This window comes from Nansenia antarctica, assembly GCF_963989245.1.
Source record: "Nansenia antarctica genome assembly, chromosome: 16".
Classification (NCBI taxonomy): Eukaryota; Metazoa; Chordata; class Actinopteri; order Argentiniformes; family Microstomatidae; genus Nansenia; species Nansenia antarctica.
The window spans coordinates 22,813,899-22,831,803 of NC_137686.1; the positions used below are offsets into that span (position 1 = coordinate 22,813,899).

General features: G+C 45.1%; 1 protein-coding gene across 1 annotated transcript; it reads left to right on the forward strand.

Annotated features, from left to right (window-relative positions):
- Nucleotides 1-4,565: 4,565 nt before the first annotated feature.
- On the forward strand, nt 4,566-17,176 carry mylk4a (myosin light chain kinase family, member 4a; the record flags this gene model as incomplete). Its single annotated transcript, XM_080547059.1, has 13 exons — nt 4,566-5,165; nt 6,531-6,600; nt 10,468-10,945; nt 11,770-11,909; nt 12,485-12,590; nt 13,649-13,742; nt 13,941-14,050; nt 14,536-14,677; nt 15,898-15,968; nt 16,068-16,196; nt 16,507-16,659; nt 16,821-16,899; nt 17,123-17,176. 13 exons carry the CDS (start codon nt 4,566-4,568, stop codon nt 17,174-17,176), a joined length of 2,226 nt encoding a protein of 741 aa, XP_080403185.1.
- Nucleotides 17,177-17,905: the final 729 nt, after the last annotated feature.

Here is a 17,905-nt window from a genome sequence, read left to right on the forward strand (position 1 = left end):
CAATAAATAAGTATACATATTTCCCTGACTGCTCTTTAGTCTTGATTTAAATACACATCAACATTTTTTCCACCAACTTCCTGTCATGACCATGCACAATGCGCATTATGTTCCCGTCATGAAAAGCAGTCCAAATGATTTGGTGTTGTTACTCCTTACAGTATATGTCTAATGTGTCCTGAAACACTTCATGTTGAAAGAGGATGGAGTGCTATTGTAGGAACCTATCTAAGGATTTTGGAGAATTATTCTACTTAACTTAAATATGGACACACTAGTTAGTAGTGCCCCACCCCACTGTATTTACAAGTTCCAAGCAATAGAGAGCGAGTGAACACTCGGGGGGGAGTAGGGGACGGGAGCGGTGTCGCGTTTCATGGCTGCTACGCACATTTCTGCCTCGCAGTATCTCAGAGACAGGAATGAGTTGGCAGGATGGGTGATGTGTGAGAGGGGGGAGGGGTGTCAGAACACAGACCGCCCTCAGCACACGACCCTGGAGCGTACCGGGACAGTGTGTCCTGGGGAAGGAAGGCAGGGCTCCATTTATAACGAGCGTTGTCCCCCCGCCAGACATATGCCCTAATACCAAACAGGTCACACTACTCCACAGTGTACTCCCCGAGCATAGACTGTTTACTTTGCTCAGAATAAGAGGTGGTTAAAATTAACAAGTAGTATTATATGGGCTAGCTAGTATGTGCTCAGTTTCATACCATTTAACCAGAGCAGGCGAAAGCTGTCTCCTTTTCGCAGTCAACAGAATAGAATAGAAGGTCTGTTCTTTTTTAAACAAATAAATGATCATTTGTTGTGTTTTGATACCAAAATTGCCCTGCGTGTATATCCGTCAGTACCATTTCCACTGACCAACAGAACTGTTTGTGGAGCAGGTGAATACGTGTTCCAAATCCAAGCGGTCAACAAGGACACACACACACACACACGCACACACACACACACACACACACACACACACACACACTCACACACACGCACACGCTCACACTCACGCACAAGCACACACACACACACACACACACACACGCACACGCTCACACTCACGCATAAGCACACACACACACACACACACACACACACACACACACACACACACACACACACACACCTCCTTTCTCTCTGCCATCTTAATGCTCTTCCTGTCTCATCGAGGCTTTGGTTGACTCAATGGTCCTTGACACCCCGATAAAATTGCTGTCACATTAACAAAATAACATTTGGGTCATGCGTCTTCAGATCGGGGGTAGGGGGGTCACCGATTCCTCATCTGGCAACCTCCTAGGTGAGTTCGAGAAACACCTCCCACTTGGCAGAATAACCCTGAAGAAGACCCTGTGGTGGGCAGGGACTTCAGTGCGGACTCTATGGTTGGCGTTGCTCGAGTTTCACTGTAAAGTGCTGATGATATAAACTCCAACGCCTGGTTTACGTAACGAGCCTCACTGCAGGGACCTGTTTGCGCCCTCGCTGTGGAGTTTCATGGCTGTAAAGTTGCCTCCAGCTCTCAGCGGTGTGCTGTAGTATTAGCCTACATGACGCGGTGCCATTGTAGTCACAGGGGTTATTGGATGCTTTCCCCCAGGCTCTATCAGGGCCTTGCATTTGCATAGTTGTGGTTCGAGTTTTGTGGTCTGACTGAAAACAGTCAGTGACAGTGGCTTGAAGATCTGTCATAGGCGTGTGGCTTATCTTATTGTAATGCTAGAACAAGTTCTATAATATCATGTGTATCTGGGGCATGAGCATTAGTACAGTATTTGATTGTCCAAAAGTTTTGTCCAATCAGTTCATTAGATTTCCTTGGAAACGCATGTTCAATAATTCTGCGCGCAGCCTGGCCGACTCAATGGAAAGATCGGATTCTATTTCTTCCATGAAAAGCATCTCGTGCGTAAGGCAACCATCTGCGTGACAGAAGTGATACAGGCTGAGCGCAATGACGTTGACATTTCTTTCCAATATTCTGTCATCTCTTGGTGCCCAAGGACAGGTGTGAGTCAGACACCCTCTCCCTACCCTGCACAGTGATCCCTCTCCCGCTCCCATCTGTTACAGCTCTGCCAGAGTCACCTGTCACCCGTTCGAGCCTTGTGCAAATCAACATGGAGAAAATATATAGAGATATTTTTAAAACCAAAAAGTGGGTCAACTTTTTTCGCTCGTCAGGATATGAATGGGGGCTTGGAACTCACCGGGAAACATCGAGCTCCCTGGTGCGCACTGCTACTACCCTGGAGTAAGACATGCAGGAGAGGGGAAACCCACCCAGGCTTGTGGTGAAACTTGAGTTTAACAATGCCCCCCTTGCCCCACAGTGGTCCTGGCCTTGGACCTCAGACCGACAATGTGTGGCGAGTTCTGGGCTATTTTGGGTCGGGCCTGTGTGGCAGGTTTGCAATCTGTGCCCCTTTTGTCAGCGGCATGTTTCACGGTGGCCTGGTCTGAGCTGCATGCCTACTTAGCCACATCATTGCTGCATCCTGGAAGAGGACATGAGTTGGCACAAACACGCAAGCTTTCTGACAGTGTCCTCTTTGTTCAGTGTTGTTGTGTTATGTCACGAGTGTTATTGTTAAAAAGTAGAATTGATCTATGACGAAGAACTCAAACGACTTAAATGTAGGCCTATCTATTTTTCCACCTGCTTATACAGTACCAGAGCTGTTCTATATTGAGGAGGTATTCCACTCTCTTGATATACAATACATTTTGTGAGAGAGGGGGGTATATGGCACCAGTCCCACGTAGGGATTAGCTTTCTGACCAATTAACACGCAGTAGTAGATACCGATGATGACTGACTCCTTACTAGAACCGCTTCTTTCACGTCTTTCTTACGCCATTTCCCAGAGCAACGCGTGTGTAGGACTAGAGTGGGAAGCTAGGGTGGCTAGGACAGAGCCAAATAAAGTGTATTTTAAGCCTTATCAGCTTTTCTACGATCAAATGACTGCAATCGTCTTGCTCTCCCATAGGGGACCTGTCTAAAAATAAGCAGTCTATTTGTAAATACGCGCCAGGGGCCTCTGTGAAACGGCTTCAAGGCTACAATAAAGGTTTGTTTATCCAGTATGCAGTAAAACATGTATCCAATATTTCTTTATTCATTCCAACATAAATTTGTGGTCAATGTTCTCAATCCCTTGTCCACTGGCAGTACACTGTGTTTGTCGGTGTGATATCTGTTTTTATCCTTTGTGTTAATGCGAAGCGCACATGTCCCAGAAGACTGTTGCACCGTGTTAAACATATTTTGATAGGTTTATAGGGTACACGATGAGGGTCAAATTACAGGCCCCAAGTTAAAATTGATCCGTAACTGTCTTAACTGTGTGCGAGTAAGCGTGTGTGAAGGGTCTGAGTGGATGTGTTTGTCAGGCAAGATACACTGTATAAATCACTCCTGTCAGCCCTCTCCGCTTTCAGCATGAGGGGCTAAAGATCTTAAGTGCTTTTCTGCCAGAGACTACAACCTACCTCACCTCTCCTGGGCCACTGGGGTGCTAGTTACAGGTATTTCACAGGCAGGGAGGGGGTTTCCACTGCAACATGGCTGTCTTAAATACTGTGCACGACTCAAATACAGTATTCCTCTGATATCATCCCAATCATTTCGAAAACACTGCAATGCTGTGAGTCGCCGCGACAGTGATCGATAACGTATTTTCCCCTCTTTTTCAAGAGCTTCCTTTTTTTCAAGAGCTTCACAGCTGTTCCAAGAGTGGTATTTTTGACAGGATTGTTTGATATTTTGGGTTGACCTCAAAATGTCTCTGACAGCCTTTAAATAAAACACTTTGTGGGCCCTCCCCCTTTTGACGACACCTGTTTGGTCCGCTCTGTGTCAATACATCAAGCATGTCAGACAGCAATGATGAGTAAAAGTTGCCTAATTCACATGTGAATCGGAAAAAGGAACACAGCCAGAGTATCACATCGTTGCTTGCCGACAACTTTCCACACTACCTTGAAGAGGCACTGTGTACATTGGCCTTATTGACACCTGGTAGGCGAGCAATGGTGGTGGGCTTAACATTTTAAAGGCTCTCAAATGTCTCACAGCCCTGCAGTGCCAAACCCCCACCCCCACCCCCACGGCTGGTCCCCTGCTGACGTAGGTCGTACCGTTTACATTTAGGGACACTGGCTTACTCCATTCTTAATACCACCCCCAGTAGAGAGAGGTGCAGGGGGTCAGAGAGTGGTTGAGAGAAACAAGGACAATCGTACAACCGGATGACCGCGAAGTCAGATCTGTAGGCTGCTTCCAGGGGATTAGAGTTCTTGGTGTGAAAGTTTCTGTTCATATTTTCTACTGGCTATTGGATTGGATGGATGTGAGGGCCTTTTTAAGCGAGAAACTTAATTTCTCTTGATCATATTTCTGTGCTTCAATCAGCTTGTCTGCACTCTTGAAGAGGAGCGCCGAGGGATAGAGCTGGCTGCGTTTTCTGAAAAAGATTTTCCGTCTGTCTTACAGACGTTGTTGGTCCTTTTCCGGTCTCGATTGGGTATCCTAACGTGATCCTATCGCACCTGTGGCTATGAGTGTGAAGACTTCTCCTATCACACCTGTGGCTATGAGTGTGAAGACTTCTCCAACCCCTGGTGGACATCCAGACAAAATGGGGGACCTGCAAGGCAACGGTTTCGATATCATCCAGATTCGCATCGAGTCTCTGAGCAGCAAGATGGACCGGCTCATCAACATCCAAGAGAAGGTCCTCAACCGGCTGGACGGAATGTCGCAGGACATCGACGGCATCGAGAAGGAAGTGGAGACCCTGAAGGTGGACAAGGAAGAGATCCATCTGCCACCCAGAGCAGTTACCCAAACACCAAGCACCCCCCGGGCCCCGGGGGGGGAGGGCGAAATGAAGGAGATGTGTCAGGAGATGAATTCTATCATGTCAGCCGTGAACCAGCGCTCTGAGCAGCAGGCACAGAAGCTGGATGGGATGGAAAAGCTGGTTCTAAGCATCCAGCAGGTGATCGGCTTCATTGGGGAGACGGTGAAGACCTCCCGGCTTATGGAGCTGATGTTCAAAGGTCCTGCGGCGCGTAAGGCCTCCAGGCACAAAGACAGTAAGGTAAAAGTGACAAGTGTCAAAAGTGAGGGTATGATTACTAAGAAAACGGACAAGGTGAGACTGCACGCTCAGACATAAATGTTATTTGTGGTCCTCTGTGGCTCAGTCGGTAGAGCATGGCGCTAACAAACGCTTAGGTTGTGGGTTCGATTCCCGCTGGGACCATATATATTGAAATGTATGCACTCACTGCAATGTAAGTTACTTTGGATAAAAGCGTCAGCTAAATGGCATATATATATATGTTATCTCCGTAAGCTGTGTGCGTGCGTGTGTGTGTGCGTCTGTGTTTCCGTCTCTACCGACATAACCATTGTAAAATACAGACAGGCTGCTTTACTTAGACTCTATGCTCACTCTCAACTCAACTCTCGCACATTCAGAGAGCTTCGTGGAGTAACACTGCTACGTTGGGTTTGTGCTTTCTTTTGGAATGACCCGCAATTACTGTAAGTGAATAGTGGTGTAACGTGCAAAGTAGGTTAGAAGTCTGCGGTATACGTTGTGTCTTTTCTAATCGTACAGCATGACTGTCAGAAGTGACATATTGTATGTCACGGAAAGAATGTCTGGCGTTAAAAAGGGGTTTCAAATGCTGCAGGTTATATTACTATCAAATGTGGAGCGTGTGTTGTGTCACAAAGTAACCCTTACCCTTATCTTTTTGGCGTAGGTGACGCAAAGTGACCTTTATTGACCACAGACTGATGTCATTAGGGACACAAGTAGAATGATTCATTGATTTCGTATTCGTCCTCATATGATCTTCTTCTGTCAACGTGTAGAGTTCCGCTTACCAATGGTTAACACCAGAGACGGAGGAGGCACATAATGCTTTCAATATTGAGGATAAGTACTGAGGCCTTATTTGGCCATTTGATGGTCTTGGCACTGGAGATGAAAGTGATCAGAGCAGCAAAGCTGACTAGCCAAGTAGAGTTCTCTTTCCTGGGATTGTGGCTTGGCTCGCGTCTCTTCTCGTCAGAAGGGGGAAAGATGTGGTTAACCAGTATGACTCTGAGACACTGTGATATCCACTGCCAGGGGGTGTGTGTGCGTGCTTGTGTGCTTTGTGCGTGCGTGTGGTGAGTTATGCCCCTCACGACTGAAGTAGGCTAAGTCTGAGAGTTAGTAGTGCGAGAGTCTGCGAGTTGTGTGTGTTGATGCATGGGAGTGTGTAATCCAGTGTAAGAGTGTGTGTGTGTGTGTGTGGGTGTTGTTGTGTTTGTGTGTCTATGACAGTGTGTGTGGGGGGGGGGGAGGGGGTCAAGGGCCTGTCATGTGTGTGTATCGTAAATGGAAAAAAAAGGATCGAAGAAAGGAAGACATTTGAGAATTCTTTGGTTTGCAAATCAAATCAAATTCTGGGACAGTTCCTCCACCTATAAACCCCCAATTGAACACATGTTTCTTCTGAAGAATATCTATAACCCCTTTAGACGTAAGATGGCCACAGAGGCATGTGGCCCTGCACAGGGACCCCCTGGAGGTGAGGCCAGGGGTGGAATGTTAGGGGCCAGTTTTGGCAATGCTGCTTTGGGAGTTAGGCTTCGTGCATTTGTGGTGCTAAAAGGGCCTGAACTCCCTGGGCGTATTAAGGAGTCAGGTGTCAACGGTTTGTGATGAGTCAGTCTCCACACTCTCTATCTCTCTCTCTCTCTCACTCTTTCTTTCTATGTCTCATGATATCTCCTATCTGTCTCTCTCTCTCTACTCTCTCTCTCTCCGACCATCTCTTATTTTGCTGCCCTGTGTAGAGAGACATTTTAGGAGGTGGCTAAATAGTTCTGCTCCATTTTTTGAAACAGGCATTGGCGTGTCAAATCTTTAGCATCCCTATACACATTATTTACCTCCTGTAATTCAGATGAAGCTGTTCATAACATTTTATTATTAGCTCGGCCATGTGTCAAACAGCCGTTGATTTATGTATATACGATCGTAAATGTATGTACTTACATTTCAGTGTAGTTGGCAATACCTCAGATGTGAGTGGTTTAAAATACGCAGGAGGTGATTGGCCTGAGTCAGGGAGTGCGTAATGGTGGAATGGTCCGTTCTACTCTATACACCATGATCAGGCGATTGGTGGGACTTGCTATGAGATGAATGATGAATGAATGAATGGTCTTTATTGTCATTGCTATAGTACAGGTACCAAACAACGACATTTGGGAGGGGTGGCTCCCCTGGTGCTAGGAAAGAAAAAAAAACAAAAAAAACAAGAAGGGAAAGGAGCTGGTTTACATAAATAAAGGCTATGTACACTATCCACTATACTATACTGTACAGATAAAACGACTAGGGTTGTCATATTGCACATAGTGTTATTGCACATTCATTTAAAGTGTCGCAGTTTGCAGGCTTGAAATGTACACATTTGTGCCTCAGCACTACACCTGATTTTTTCAATCCAGCAGCTGCCATCAATCCGTCCAGACTGTCCAGGGCCCAGAACCTAGGTCTTTGCTGTGTTCAGGGCCTGGATGGCCCTGGGGTAGAAGCTGAGCTTCAGTCTGTTTGTCCTTGCGGCCATGGTCCTGTACCGCCTTTTCGAGGGCAGCCGGGCAAAGTGTTCGTACCCAGGGTGGGTTGGGTCTCTGGAGATCTTGGAGGCCTTCCTGAGGCAGCGTGTGTTGTACAGCTCTTCCAGAGAGGGGAGGGGGGCGCCGGTGATCTTCTGGGCTGTTCTCACGACTCTCTGTAGCGCATTTCTCTCTGCGGTTGTGCAGCTGGAGAACCAGTTGCAGATGCAGTAGGTGAGGATGCTCTCCACTGCGCCGCGGTAGAAGGCCACCAGTATCTCCTGCTTGTTGTGTTCCTTCCTGAGGACTCTCAGGAAGTAGAGCCGCTGTTGTGCCTTCTTGATGGTGGCTGCTGTGTTGTTCTTCCAGGACAGGTCATCCTGTATGTGCACCCCCAGGAATCGGAGGGTTGAGACTCTCTCCACGCTCTCTCCGTCGATGAGCAGGGGCTGGACCTCAGATGTTTTCCTCCTGAAGTCCACGATGATTTCCTGGGTCTTTGACTGGTTCAGCAGCAGGTTGTTAACCTTGCACAGCTTGCTCAGCTGCTCTACCTCATCCCTGTACGCCGCCTCGTCCCCCCCCGAGATGCAGCCCACCACGGTGGTGTCGTCTGCAAACTATGAGATGGAGAGCTGGACTATATAAGATGGAGAGCTGGAGGGATAGGATGGGATATTTCACCTAAGAGTCAACATGCAAGCCTAGGCTTTATTACTGGTAATGGAGTTATTACTCACTAAAGAGTTTTATTGAACTGGCTAGTAGTGCAATGCTGAAGTAATCACCAGTACAGTGCTGGAATGGTGAGAGACAAAGATATATGTACTTGCAGCCAGTGGCCTAGACACAAGCACCCTGAAGGTCAGTCTGTACTGTTTAACATTGGACCCATAAGCCGGACTTATAGATACACCAAAGCCAGTTATCAACACACTCCATCACCCACATGAGTGTGGATGCCAGAGTAGTATCTTTTTTCCTGGCAAGCGTCTATAACCTGTAAGCAGAGACCGTGGCGTTTAAGGACTTACTGAAGTACAGCAAGTGTAAGAGTTTTCACATTTCATAGGGACTCTGGGCATAGGGTATTGTAAGGTACTATAGGAAGATGTCTAAGTTATTAGACATTTTGATTAGTGCAATACTGTACTCAAACAGTAGCACTCAGGGATCATTGACTTTTAATTTATGGAAACTGGAAACTCAAACGGCAACTCTGTGGTCATATATGTCCAAACAGTAGACAACTTTTATCTGTGATGGCTTCTGTATGACTCAGGCCGCTAGGAATTGTTGTTGTCGTCATTGCCGTCGTCAGGAGCCTCCAGCTCCCTCTCGCCTCCAGAGGTGTGAGATGTCTCGCTTTAGCCACATCGTTACGAGCTCCCATCCTTGAGTTTGTCCTTCAGAAACACTGCTGTCACTAAGGAAACCCCATACTCAAAATATCTATCCTGCCTGACTGCAGGGCAGTCGTGTGAACAGTCAGTGCAAATGTGAGTGGCCCTCAGGAAAAAGATGTTGTCTAAAATGATGACCTACTTTTCTTTACAATCTGTTTATTGAGGTTTGAGTGACCAATTAATAGTGCAAGTTTAAGTGAACCAAAACAAAAACAAGACAGGACTAACACAGGACAAGTACAGTAAACCCAAAATAGACATGAAATCAAAAAAAACAAAAAACAAAAAAACTGTGTATAATGTAAACATAAGTCACTGTTGGTCAGTCAGTTGCCTGGCAGATATCTGGCATGTCCAATGATGACCTACTTATAAAAGGAGTGGGTCCCTCTGGTCCAAAGTTGGTTGCGAAAAAGTTTTCCGCTTGCCGTCGGTATTGTATTTCATCAATGAATTCACAGCCTTGCACCACCCTATCCATTCATCTGCTGTGGACAATCAACAAAGAGCATGCCTTGTGGTGATGACTAGTCCAATTTTGTCTTTGTATTATTAATATCATGGTGCTAGCTTTTTAATAAAACAAGTATCATATTCATTGTTTTCATCCCATGTAATAAGTTAACGTTCATTTGTTTGTAACCTATTCAATCAACAATCACCTCACCCATACCCCCTCCTTAACTGTGTCATCCCATGTGCATGCCGCGCCGTATCAAGCATTGTCATCTTGTCTCTTTAACAGACTCCTACCTCTACTAAAGCCACTAAAGAGACTCAAAGGATAACCCCTGCATGTGAACCCAGCACCCCCCCGGAGCCCACTCACAAGACAAAGTTCCATGGACCAAAGCATTTCCTCGCCTCCCGCAAATGTGGAAACTTTGTAGGTTCATTCACAATTTTAATGATCTCGAGACAGCCATTAGATATGGTACAATGTACTTTCTGCCAATTTATAGTACTTTTCCACCTATCTTACGCTCACTTACCACTCTCTCTCTCTCTCTTGTATTTCTAAGCTGAAAGATCACAAGGCTAAACATGGGAAAGAGAAGCCCTGTTTGAGCCTGAAGAGTCTGAAAGCACAGAAGAAGAAGAAGCCCCCAGACACAACAGGTGCTCACATCAAAGTGCATTCAGGGCAACACAAATAGCCTCACACCACATGGAGTAACCTGACCAGTCAAAACATCCTAGAAGTACACTCAGCAGCACTCACAACATGTAACATGTAAATGAAAAACACAAGTGTCTTCTCAAAGCGTACACTACACATGAGAGACCAGGCTAGTCACAACAGTTTTCCTGTAGACTTAAACATCGATAGTACGGTTGAAAGATCAACACCCTTTGTCTATCAAAGTTGCTACATGCTAGGGGGTTGAATGTAACTACCCTGCTCTTCTGTATGGACGTTTTCAGACACCTCCCAGGCGTTTGCAGACATCTCCCTGAGGAAGCAGGCGTTGCTGCTGGAGGAGGTGCAGAAGCTTAATTGGGAGAATGCCGAGAGATCAGACCATCAACTCACCCCTGGCCTCCTGGACGTGGAGGCTGGAGGGGCTTCAGAGGAGGCCCAGCAAGGCTCCCCGAGCCCGAACCTGCTAGACTTTATCCTAGAGGGCCCCAAGGCTCCTGTGGCCGAAGAGGAGGAGGAGGAGGAGGACAAGGAGGCAGAGGATGGCCTGAAGGTTGAAGACAGGGAGATAAAGGTGGTCAAAGAAATGGACCTCCGTGAATCCAAGCTCAACGAGATGGATGCACAGAGGGAGAAGGAGAACATGTTGAAGATGAAAGAGCAGTCTAAGGAGGACAGAGGAGCAGAAGAACAACAGGCGGAGAAAGAGGACGCTAAGGAAAGCCCTCCCCTAAGTGCCTCGGCTGACTCCATTCCTGAGAGGTACAGTGTCTCTTCTTCTCATAAACCCTTTCTATTTAACTTCACTTACCTTCTGATAGGGCTTACACACCGGCAGTTCCGAACGCCAGTTCGCGTTCGCGTGCCGAAACCTCCGAACGTTGGCGCTGTCTGGCGAACGATACACTGGTATGAACGCGGGCTCGTTCGCCAGACAGCGCCAACGTTCGGAGGTTTCGGCACGCGAACGCGAACCGGCGTTCGGAACTGCCGGTGTGAAAGCCCTATGTGTGTCTTTTCTCCCTCTGTCCTTCACTAGCACAATGTGTACTACTAACGCCTCGCTTCAACACACATGCCCACAACCCAACTTAATCAAGCACACACACGTTTTTTCAATGATTTTGAAATAATTTAAAATACATATATGTGACACGTTCTAATGTTTTGGTCCACATGTCGGCAACCAATCAAAATGTTCTGACTTTTATTTTGAAACACGGAAATACATTTCAATGTTGTTGAAGATCACAACACAATCTCGCTACTAGTCAAGCCAAAATACTGCAATGCAATTGATTCGGTGAGTAATCCCCACTGCTACCTACTTAACTATAACACTTCTTTAGATTGTTAGCAGGCTCACAAAACAAGCTGTGTTTGTTGACTAGTGATGTGTCGTTGATTTTCAACGACGCGGAAATGTATTCAAACTTTTCGAAAAGAAAGGTCAGAACATTAAATCGGATGCCGACATGCGGACCAAAACACTAGAATGTGTCACATAACACGATATTATCGTGTTTTGCTCAGGTCTCCCCACAGCATTCCACATTCTCTCATTTTAAATAACATGTCTGTTCCAGCTGTGAAGACCACAAAAGCACCTCCCCATCTTCAGAAGCAGAGCAGGACCAGATGGCAGAGGTCAGCACCAGTACTAAGCGTCGCGTGACTGAGGAAGACCTTGCCGGGGAGGACCACAAGAAGAGTCGTGTGGAGGAGGGCGAGGAGGAGGAGGAGGAGGAGGAGGAGGAGGAGAAGGAGAGTAACAAGGAGAAAGAGGAGGAAGAGCAAGATGGAGAATCTGAAGGCTGGGGTGTCTTCAAGGCAGAGGGAGTTGAAATCCGGGTGAAGCTGAATGAGAGGGTGGAGCAACTGAGGAGAGGGTTTGACAACTCAGCCAGGAGTGATGTTAATGCGGAAAAGTTCTTCATTGGTGAGGACGAGTTTCTCTATCGGTCATGCAAGTGATGCTGTGGGTTTAAGATTACTCTCCAAGTCCAATAGAATGCTAATATGTATCTTTGCTTTAACTCTATAAGTCTTTTTGTTTCATGGAGTCTTTATCCTAGCGGTCAACTTAACTGGGGTCACAAGCATTTGCTGAAAGTTAGAAGGTTCTACCTTCCGAATGACTCATATTTTCCACAGCGTGTTAGTACGCATGTGGTGTTAACTTGATTATGACAATCTTGAGGAACCTTTACTCATGCCACACTCTAAACTGATTAACGTAAAGCTTATATTTTCACACCCTTCTGTTATAATATTTCTCTTGTGTCCCCTATCCTCCTTCAGACTCCACCCCTCCTCCACCAGCTCCCTTTAACCACCGGATTGTCATGGCAAAACCCAATCAGATCAACAACTTCTACACCATCCACAGGCAGGAGGTTCTGGGAGGGTAAGTTAAGAGTCACTTAGTCTCCTGTAGCCATACTGTACCTCCAAATCACGTTGCTTTCACGCCTCCTTTGAAAGTCTGGAGGATTTAAGATTAGCCGATCTGGCTTTGATTGACTGGACAGAGCGATGGGAGAATGTGCTCGCAATTCCATTGGATGTTACATTCCAAGAACCCTCCCCCCGCATGCCCGTAGAATGGTTGTTACGACCAGGTAGGACTGTTTTACAGAGAGTTGTTGCCTATGCGAGCTTGCAACATTGTAGAAAACGGAAAACCTGAAGGAACGATTTAATTCTTTGTTGCCAGGCATCAATCATTTCAAATGGGTTTCCAAACCTTTGTAGCTACTTTCTTTCGGCAAAGGATTTCCTCAGGCTTTCTGAACTAGGAAAACTAGGTTGAGTTACTGCACTCTTTATTCTATTCGCTCCATGGAACATTTGAACTTTTTGAACCACTGTGAAGTGTATCAGATTCAGATCAAAGACATAGAGAGGTCCTCAACCCCCCACATGCATAAAAGTCATTGCATAACCCTCCCCCTGCTCTCCAGTTTTCTCCTCTCAGCTGGTTCATAGCTCCAGAGTCAGGGCAGCTATTTTTACTCCAGGCCTTCGGGGTATGTGCAACCATACCCTCTCTGCCAGCTGGTAGCTAATCACTAAGTGTTAATCCACATCTTCAAAGAGTCTACTCACGTACAATTAAATAATTGAGAACAAAAATACCTCTACAAAATGTCTTCACTTTCTTCTATTTGAGGAAAACAGATTCTGTGTTCATGGACATACTGGCCAAAGATTTCACAAGTGCTGGCCGTAGAGGTTCTCAGTTTATGGCAGTTATTATCTTGAAGTGTAACATTCTAGTATTTGTGACTTTCAAGTGCTAGTTTTGCCAACTCTTGAGCTTGACCCGTGTAGAGGAGTATGGTAACAATGAAAAGGTTACAGTATATTATAAGAATATGATACTGTTCACACAGTTGAAACTTGAAATGGACCGAAACTTGAAATGGAAGACACCTCACTTACAGTAGCTTTCCTCTCTCTTAGGGGTCGTTTTGGCCAGGTGCACACATGCATGGAAAACTCTTCAGGACTCACCCTGGCAGCCAAGATCATCAAAGCCAGGAGCCAGAAAGAGAAGGTATTGTACAAAAAATTACAAATTGTAAAATGGCTGTGGTGGTAGAGAGGGGAGGTAGACATTTTAACAGAAAGCTTGAAGGCCTTTCTACTGTATGGAAGGGGATGGAAGGTTATCCTCAGAGTTGAGGAACATTTGACATTTGAAAAAAGGAGCCGTTGCGAACAGCTGACGCCTCTCGTTGTGTGTGTTTGGCAGGACGTGGTGAAGAATGAGATTCAGGTCATGAATCAGCTGGACCATGCCAGCCTGATCCAGCTCTATGCCGCCTACGAGTCCAGGAACGACATCATCCTTGTGATGGAATAGTAGGTTCTCTCACCTTTCTCACCATGTTTTCTCAACCCCATCTAAGTCAGGTATGGGCTTTTGACTTTTGGTTACAATTAAGCTCTGTTGAGAACACCTTGATAGGTTCTATTAAAAAATGTTATTAAAAAAATCTATATCTACCCGATAAAATATATATCTGTCAGACCTAGATCATTTAGACAGATCTACGTTGCTGTTATTTAGCTTGGGCCTTTTTTGTTGTTGTTGAAAGCTACACACACACACACACACACACACACACACACACACACACACACACACACACACACACACACACACACTTTTGACAGATGTGCCCGAAACACAAACCCACACATCACCTGAGCAGTCTGAACATTCTGGTTCGAAAAAGTCTGGAATTTTGAGGAGTGTGTAGGAACCCTGTATGCTAATTGTGTGTGTGTGTGTCTGTGTGCGTGTGTGTGTGTGTGTGTGTGTGTGCGTGTGCGTGTGATTGCAGTGTGACTGGAGGGGAGCTCTTTGACCGGATCATAGATGAGAACTACAAGCTGAAGGAGTTGGATGCGATTGTCTTCATCAGTCAGATCTGCGAGGGCCTCCAGCACATGCACAAGATGTCCATCCTCCACCTCGACCTGAAGGTACTCCACCTGCAGTGGTCCTCTGTGGCTCAGTTGGTAGAGCATGGCGCTAACAACACTTAGGTTGTGGCTTCGATTCCCGCTGGGACCATATATACTGAAATGTATGCACTCACTGCAATGGAAGTCGCTTTGGATAAAAGCGTAAGCTAAATGGCATACATACAGTATATATGCATTGATCATCATGCCAGATGGTTTGCAACATTAACCATAACTTCTATGTATTGTAGAATAGAGTAGATAATAGAGTATTACTTTACGCATCTTAAACTGAAATTAATTTACAGCAGCAGGTATGACAAACAATCAGCTCAAGACAATACATGTCCATACGCCACGAAGTACAAACTGCAAATATTTTAAGATCACTCACAAGTTCACAACACGATATTCACGTCTAGGAAACAGGGATCAACCAAGCACAGAAGTGCGATACCTTCCTCCAGCAACAGCCGACAGTAAATCATTAAAACATCCTCTGACTGCTGGGATAAAACACCTCCTGAATCTCTCGGTGGAGCTCAGTGAAATAAGGCATCCACTAAAGGTGTTCTGCTGCCGCATCATAAAACAATGTCTAAAACATAAAACAATGTATCCTCCTTTCTGGAGGACTGTATGGTATTCTGATATACTGTTGTCGTGCTTGATAATGGTAGATAGACAAGTGAAGAACTTACTTGCCTTGTGATATTGTGAATAGGTTAGGGATTCGATTTTGTGAGACATCCTGAGAAATGATAGTTGAAGTCCCTAAGGTCAGCTGAGACTAATCAGCGAATAATTCCAAGAGTAAAAACAAAACACGGTGCAGCAGCTTTCAGTCACGCTGCTGCATGCTCCTGGAACAAACTCCCTGAAGAAATCAAACAGGCCCAAACCCTTAAAATATTTAAATCTAAGCTAAAAACCTTCATGTTTTGCACCAGTTATGATTAAACACAAACACTTCTATCAATGTATTTTTTCCATTAACTTTTGTCTTTTTAAATGTTCTATCTATTTACTTCTTATATTTGCTTTTATTCATTGTAATTTTTATTTTCTTACTATGCTCCTCTTGCTGTATTTTTAAATAATGTATGTAAAGCACTTTGAATTGCCCCTGTTGTATGAGATGTGCTATACAAATAAACTTGCCTTGCCATATACTGCTGCTGCATCATAAAACAATATCTTTATTCATATTTCAACTGTTTGTTTGTGTTGTCTTTCAGCCAGAGAACATTCTATGTGTGAGCAGGGTCACAAATAGAATCAAGATCATTGACTTTGGACTTGCCAGAATGTAGGTTTCAAGTGTCAAATTCAAATCATCATAAATTCCTATACAGAATGAGAATGTAAAGGCGGTCGATATCGTTAACGAGGAGTACTACCTTTACAGATACAAGCCCAAAGAGAAGTTACGAGTGAATTTCGGAACACCAGAGTTTCTGGCGCCTGAAGTGGTCAACTATGACTTTGTCTCATATAACACAGACATGTGGAGCCTGGGAGTCATTGCCTATATGCTGTAAGTACACACACACACACACACACACACACACACACACACACACACACACACATGCCCGCACACACACACACACACACACACACACACACACACACACACACACACCACACACACACACACACACACACACACACACACACCCACACACACACACACACACACACACACACCCACCCACACACACATACACACACACATATATGCCTACACACACACACACACACACACACACACACTCACACTCACACTCACACTCACACTCACACTCACACACACACATACACTAATGGTTTCCTATCGTTCACAGTCTCAGTGGTCTGTGTCCCTTCCTCGGTGATGATGACAATATGACTCTGAATAACATCCTTGCCTGCCAGTGGAACTTTGAGGAGGATGAGTTTGCCCAGATTACAGATGAGGCCAAGGACTTCATCTCCAAACTCCTCGTAGTCAATAAAAGGTACATTAGTCTGTCTATCTGTCTTCATTTCATTGGCAAGAGGCAGAGATGTTATGTTCTGAATACAGTTGTACTTCTAACTCACTCTGTGTGTGTGTGTGTGTGTGTGTGTGTGTGTGTGTGTGTGTGTGTGTGTGTGTGTGTGTGTGGGTGTTATTCAGTTGGAGGATAAGTGCTTCTCAGGCCTTGAAACATCCGTGGCTTGCTGACCCAGTACTCCATCACCGCCTACATGAAAGGGTACAGTAAAAACGCTGTCTTCTTGTGTACCATGTATTACAATGTAGAAGAACAGAGTGTATGCCTTACTATAGTGTAGTGTGGGATTGTTTAGTGTTTAAGGTACCAATCGGTTCTCAAGGGTTATTAGAGGTGTTTTGATGACATTTTGAGAGTGACAAATACCTTTTTTGCTTTTTCACTTAGTGCTTTTTAGTATTGACTTCTTCTCTATCTTTTACAGAAGAACATGTGCCGCTCACGTCGATCTTCATGCATACCCACCACAGATAGTTGAGGTATGTCTCTCAGTCTTTCATCTGTGCCTTATTCATTAAAACTCATCACATGTTTCCAGGACCAAATACTGCCATTTGTGCATATCTGCTGAATAGTCAAAGGGTTCCAGACGATAATGACTTGTGTACGTCTGGACTCAGCACCTTATTGTCAACATAGAGGAAATAATTGTACACATGTATTTACAGTTCTATAAAACGACTCGGTAACAGTTGTAATTTCTAGTAATAACTTGGAATTATTTAACAAATTTGTGTAAAACGTTGGAGAAACAATTGCTATTTTCTGGTATTTATAACAATTACTCCCAACCAATAATGTATGTTATTCTTAGGTAGTAACTATGTGATAAAGCTGTTGCTATTTAGTTTATGTCATTAGCTATGTAGCTATGTCATTTCTAGATAATTAGGGGACTATAAATGAAGCATTTCCTGAGTCTTCTTAGAGATAAGGTCACTCTCTCTCTCTCTCTCCATCCACTAGGGGGAGGCAGGTGTCAATGTTCGCGCTGGACTGTCATCAGAGAGTTAGATGTGAGATAAAATGTTGACAATATGCACATTAAACTTTTTTTTCCATCATGTCCTTTTTCAAGCAGCCAGATGACTTGATGGCCCTAGCTGTGGCCACTTGGACCAACCCTGCTGTACAGCTGTAGGATCACCAGAGCTTACCTGTGCACCTGTGGGATGAACGGACATTACCTGAGCGACTTTTGTCTTGT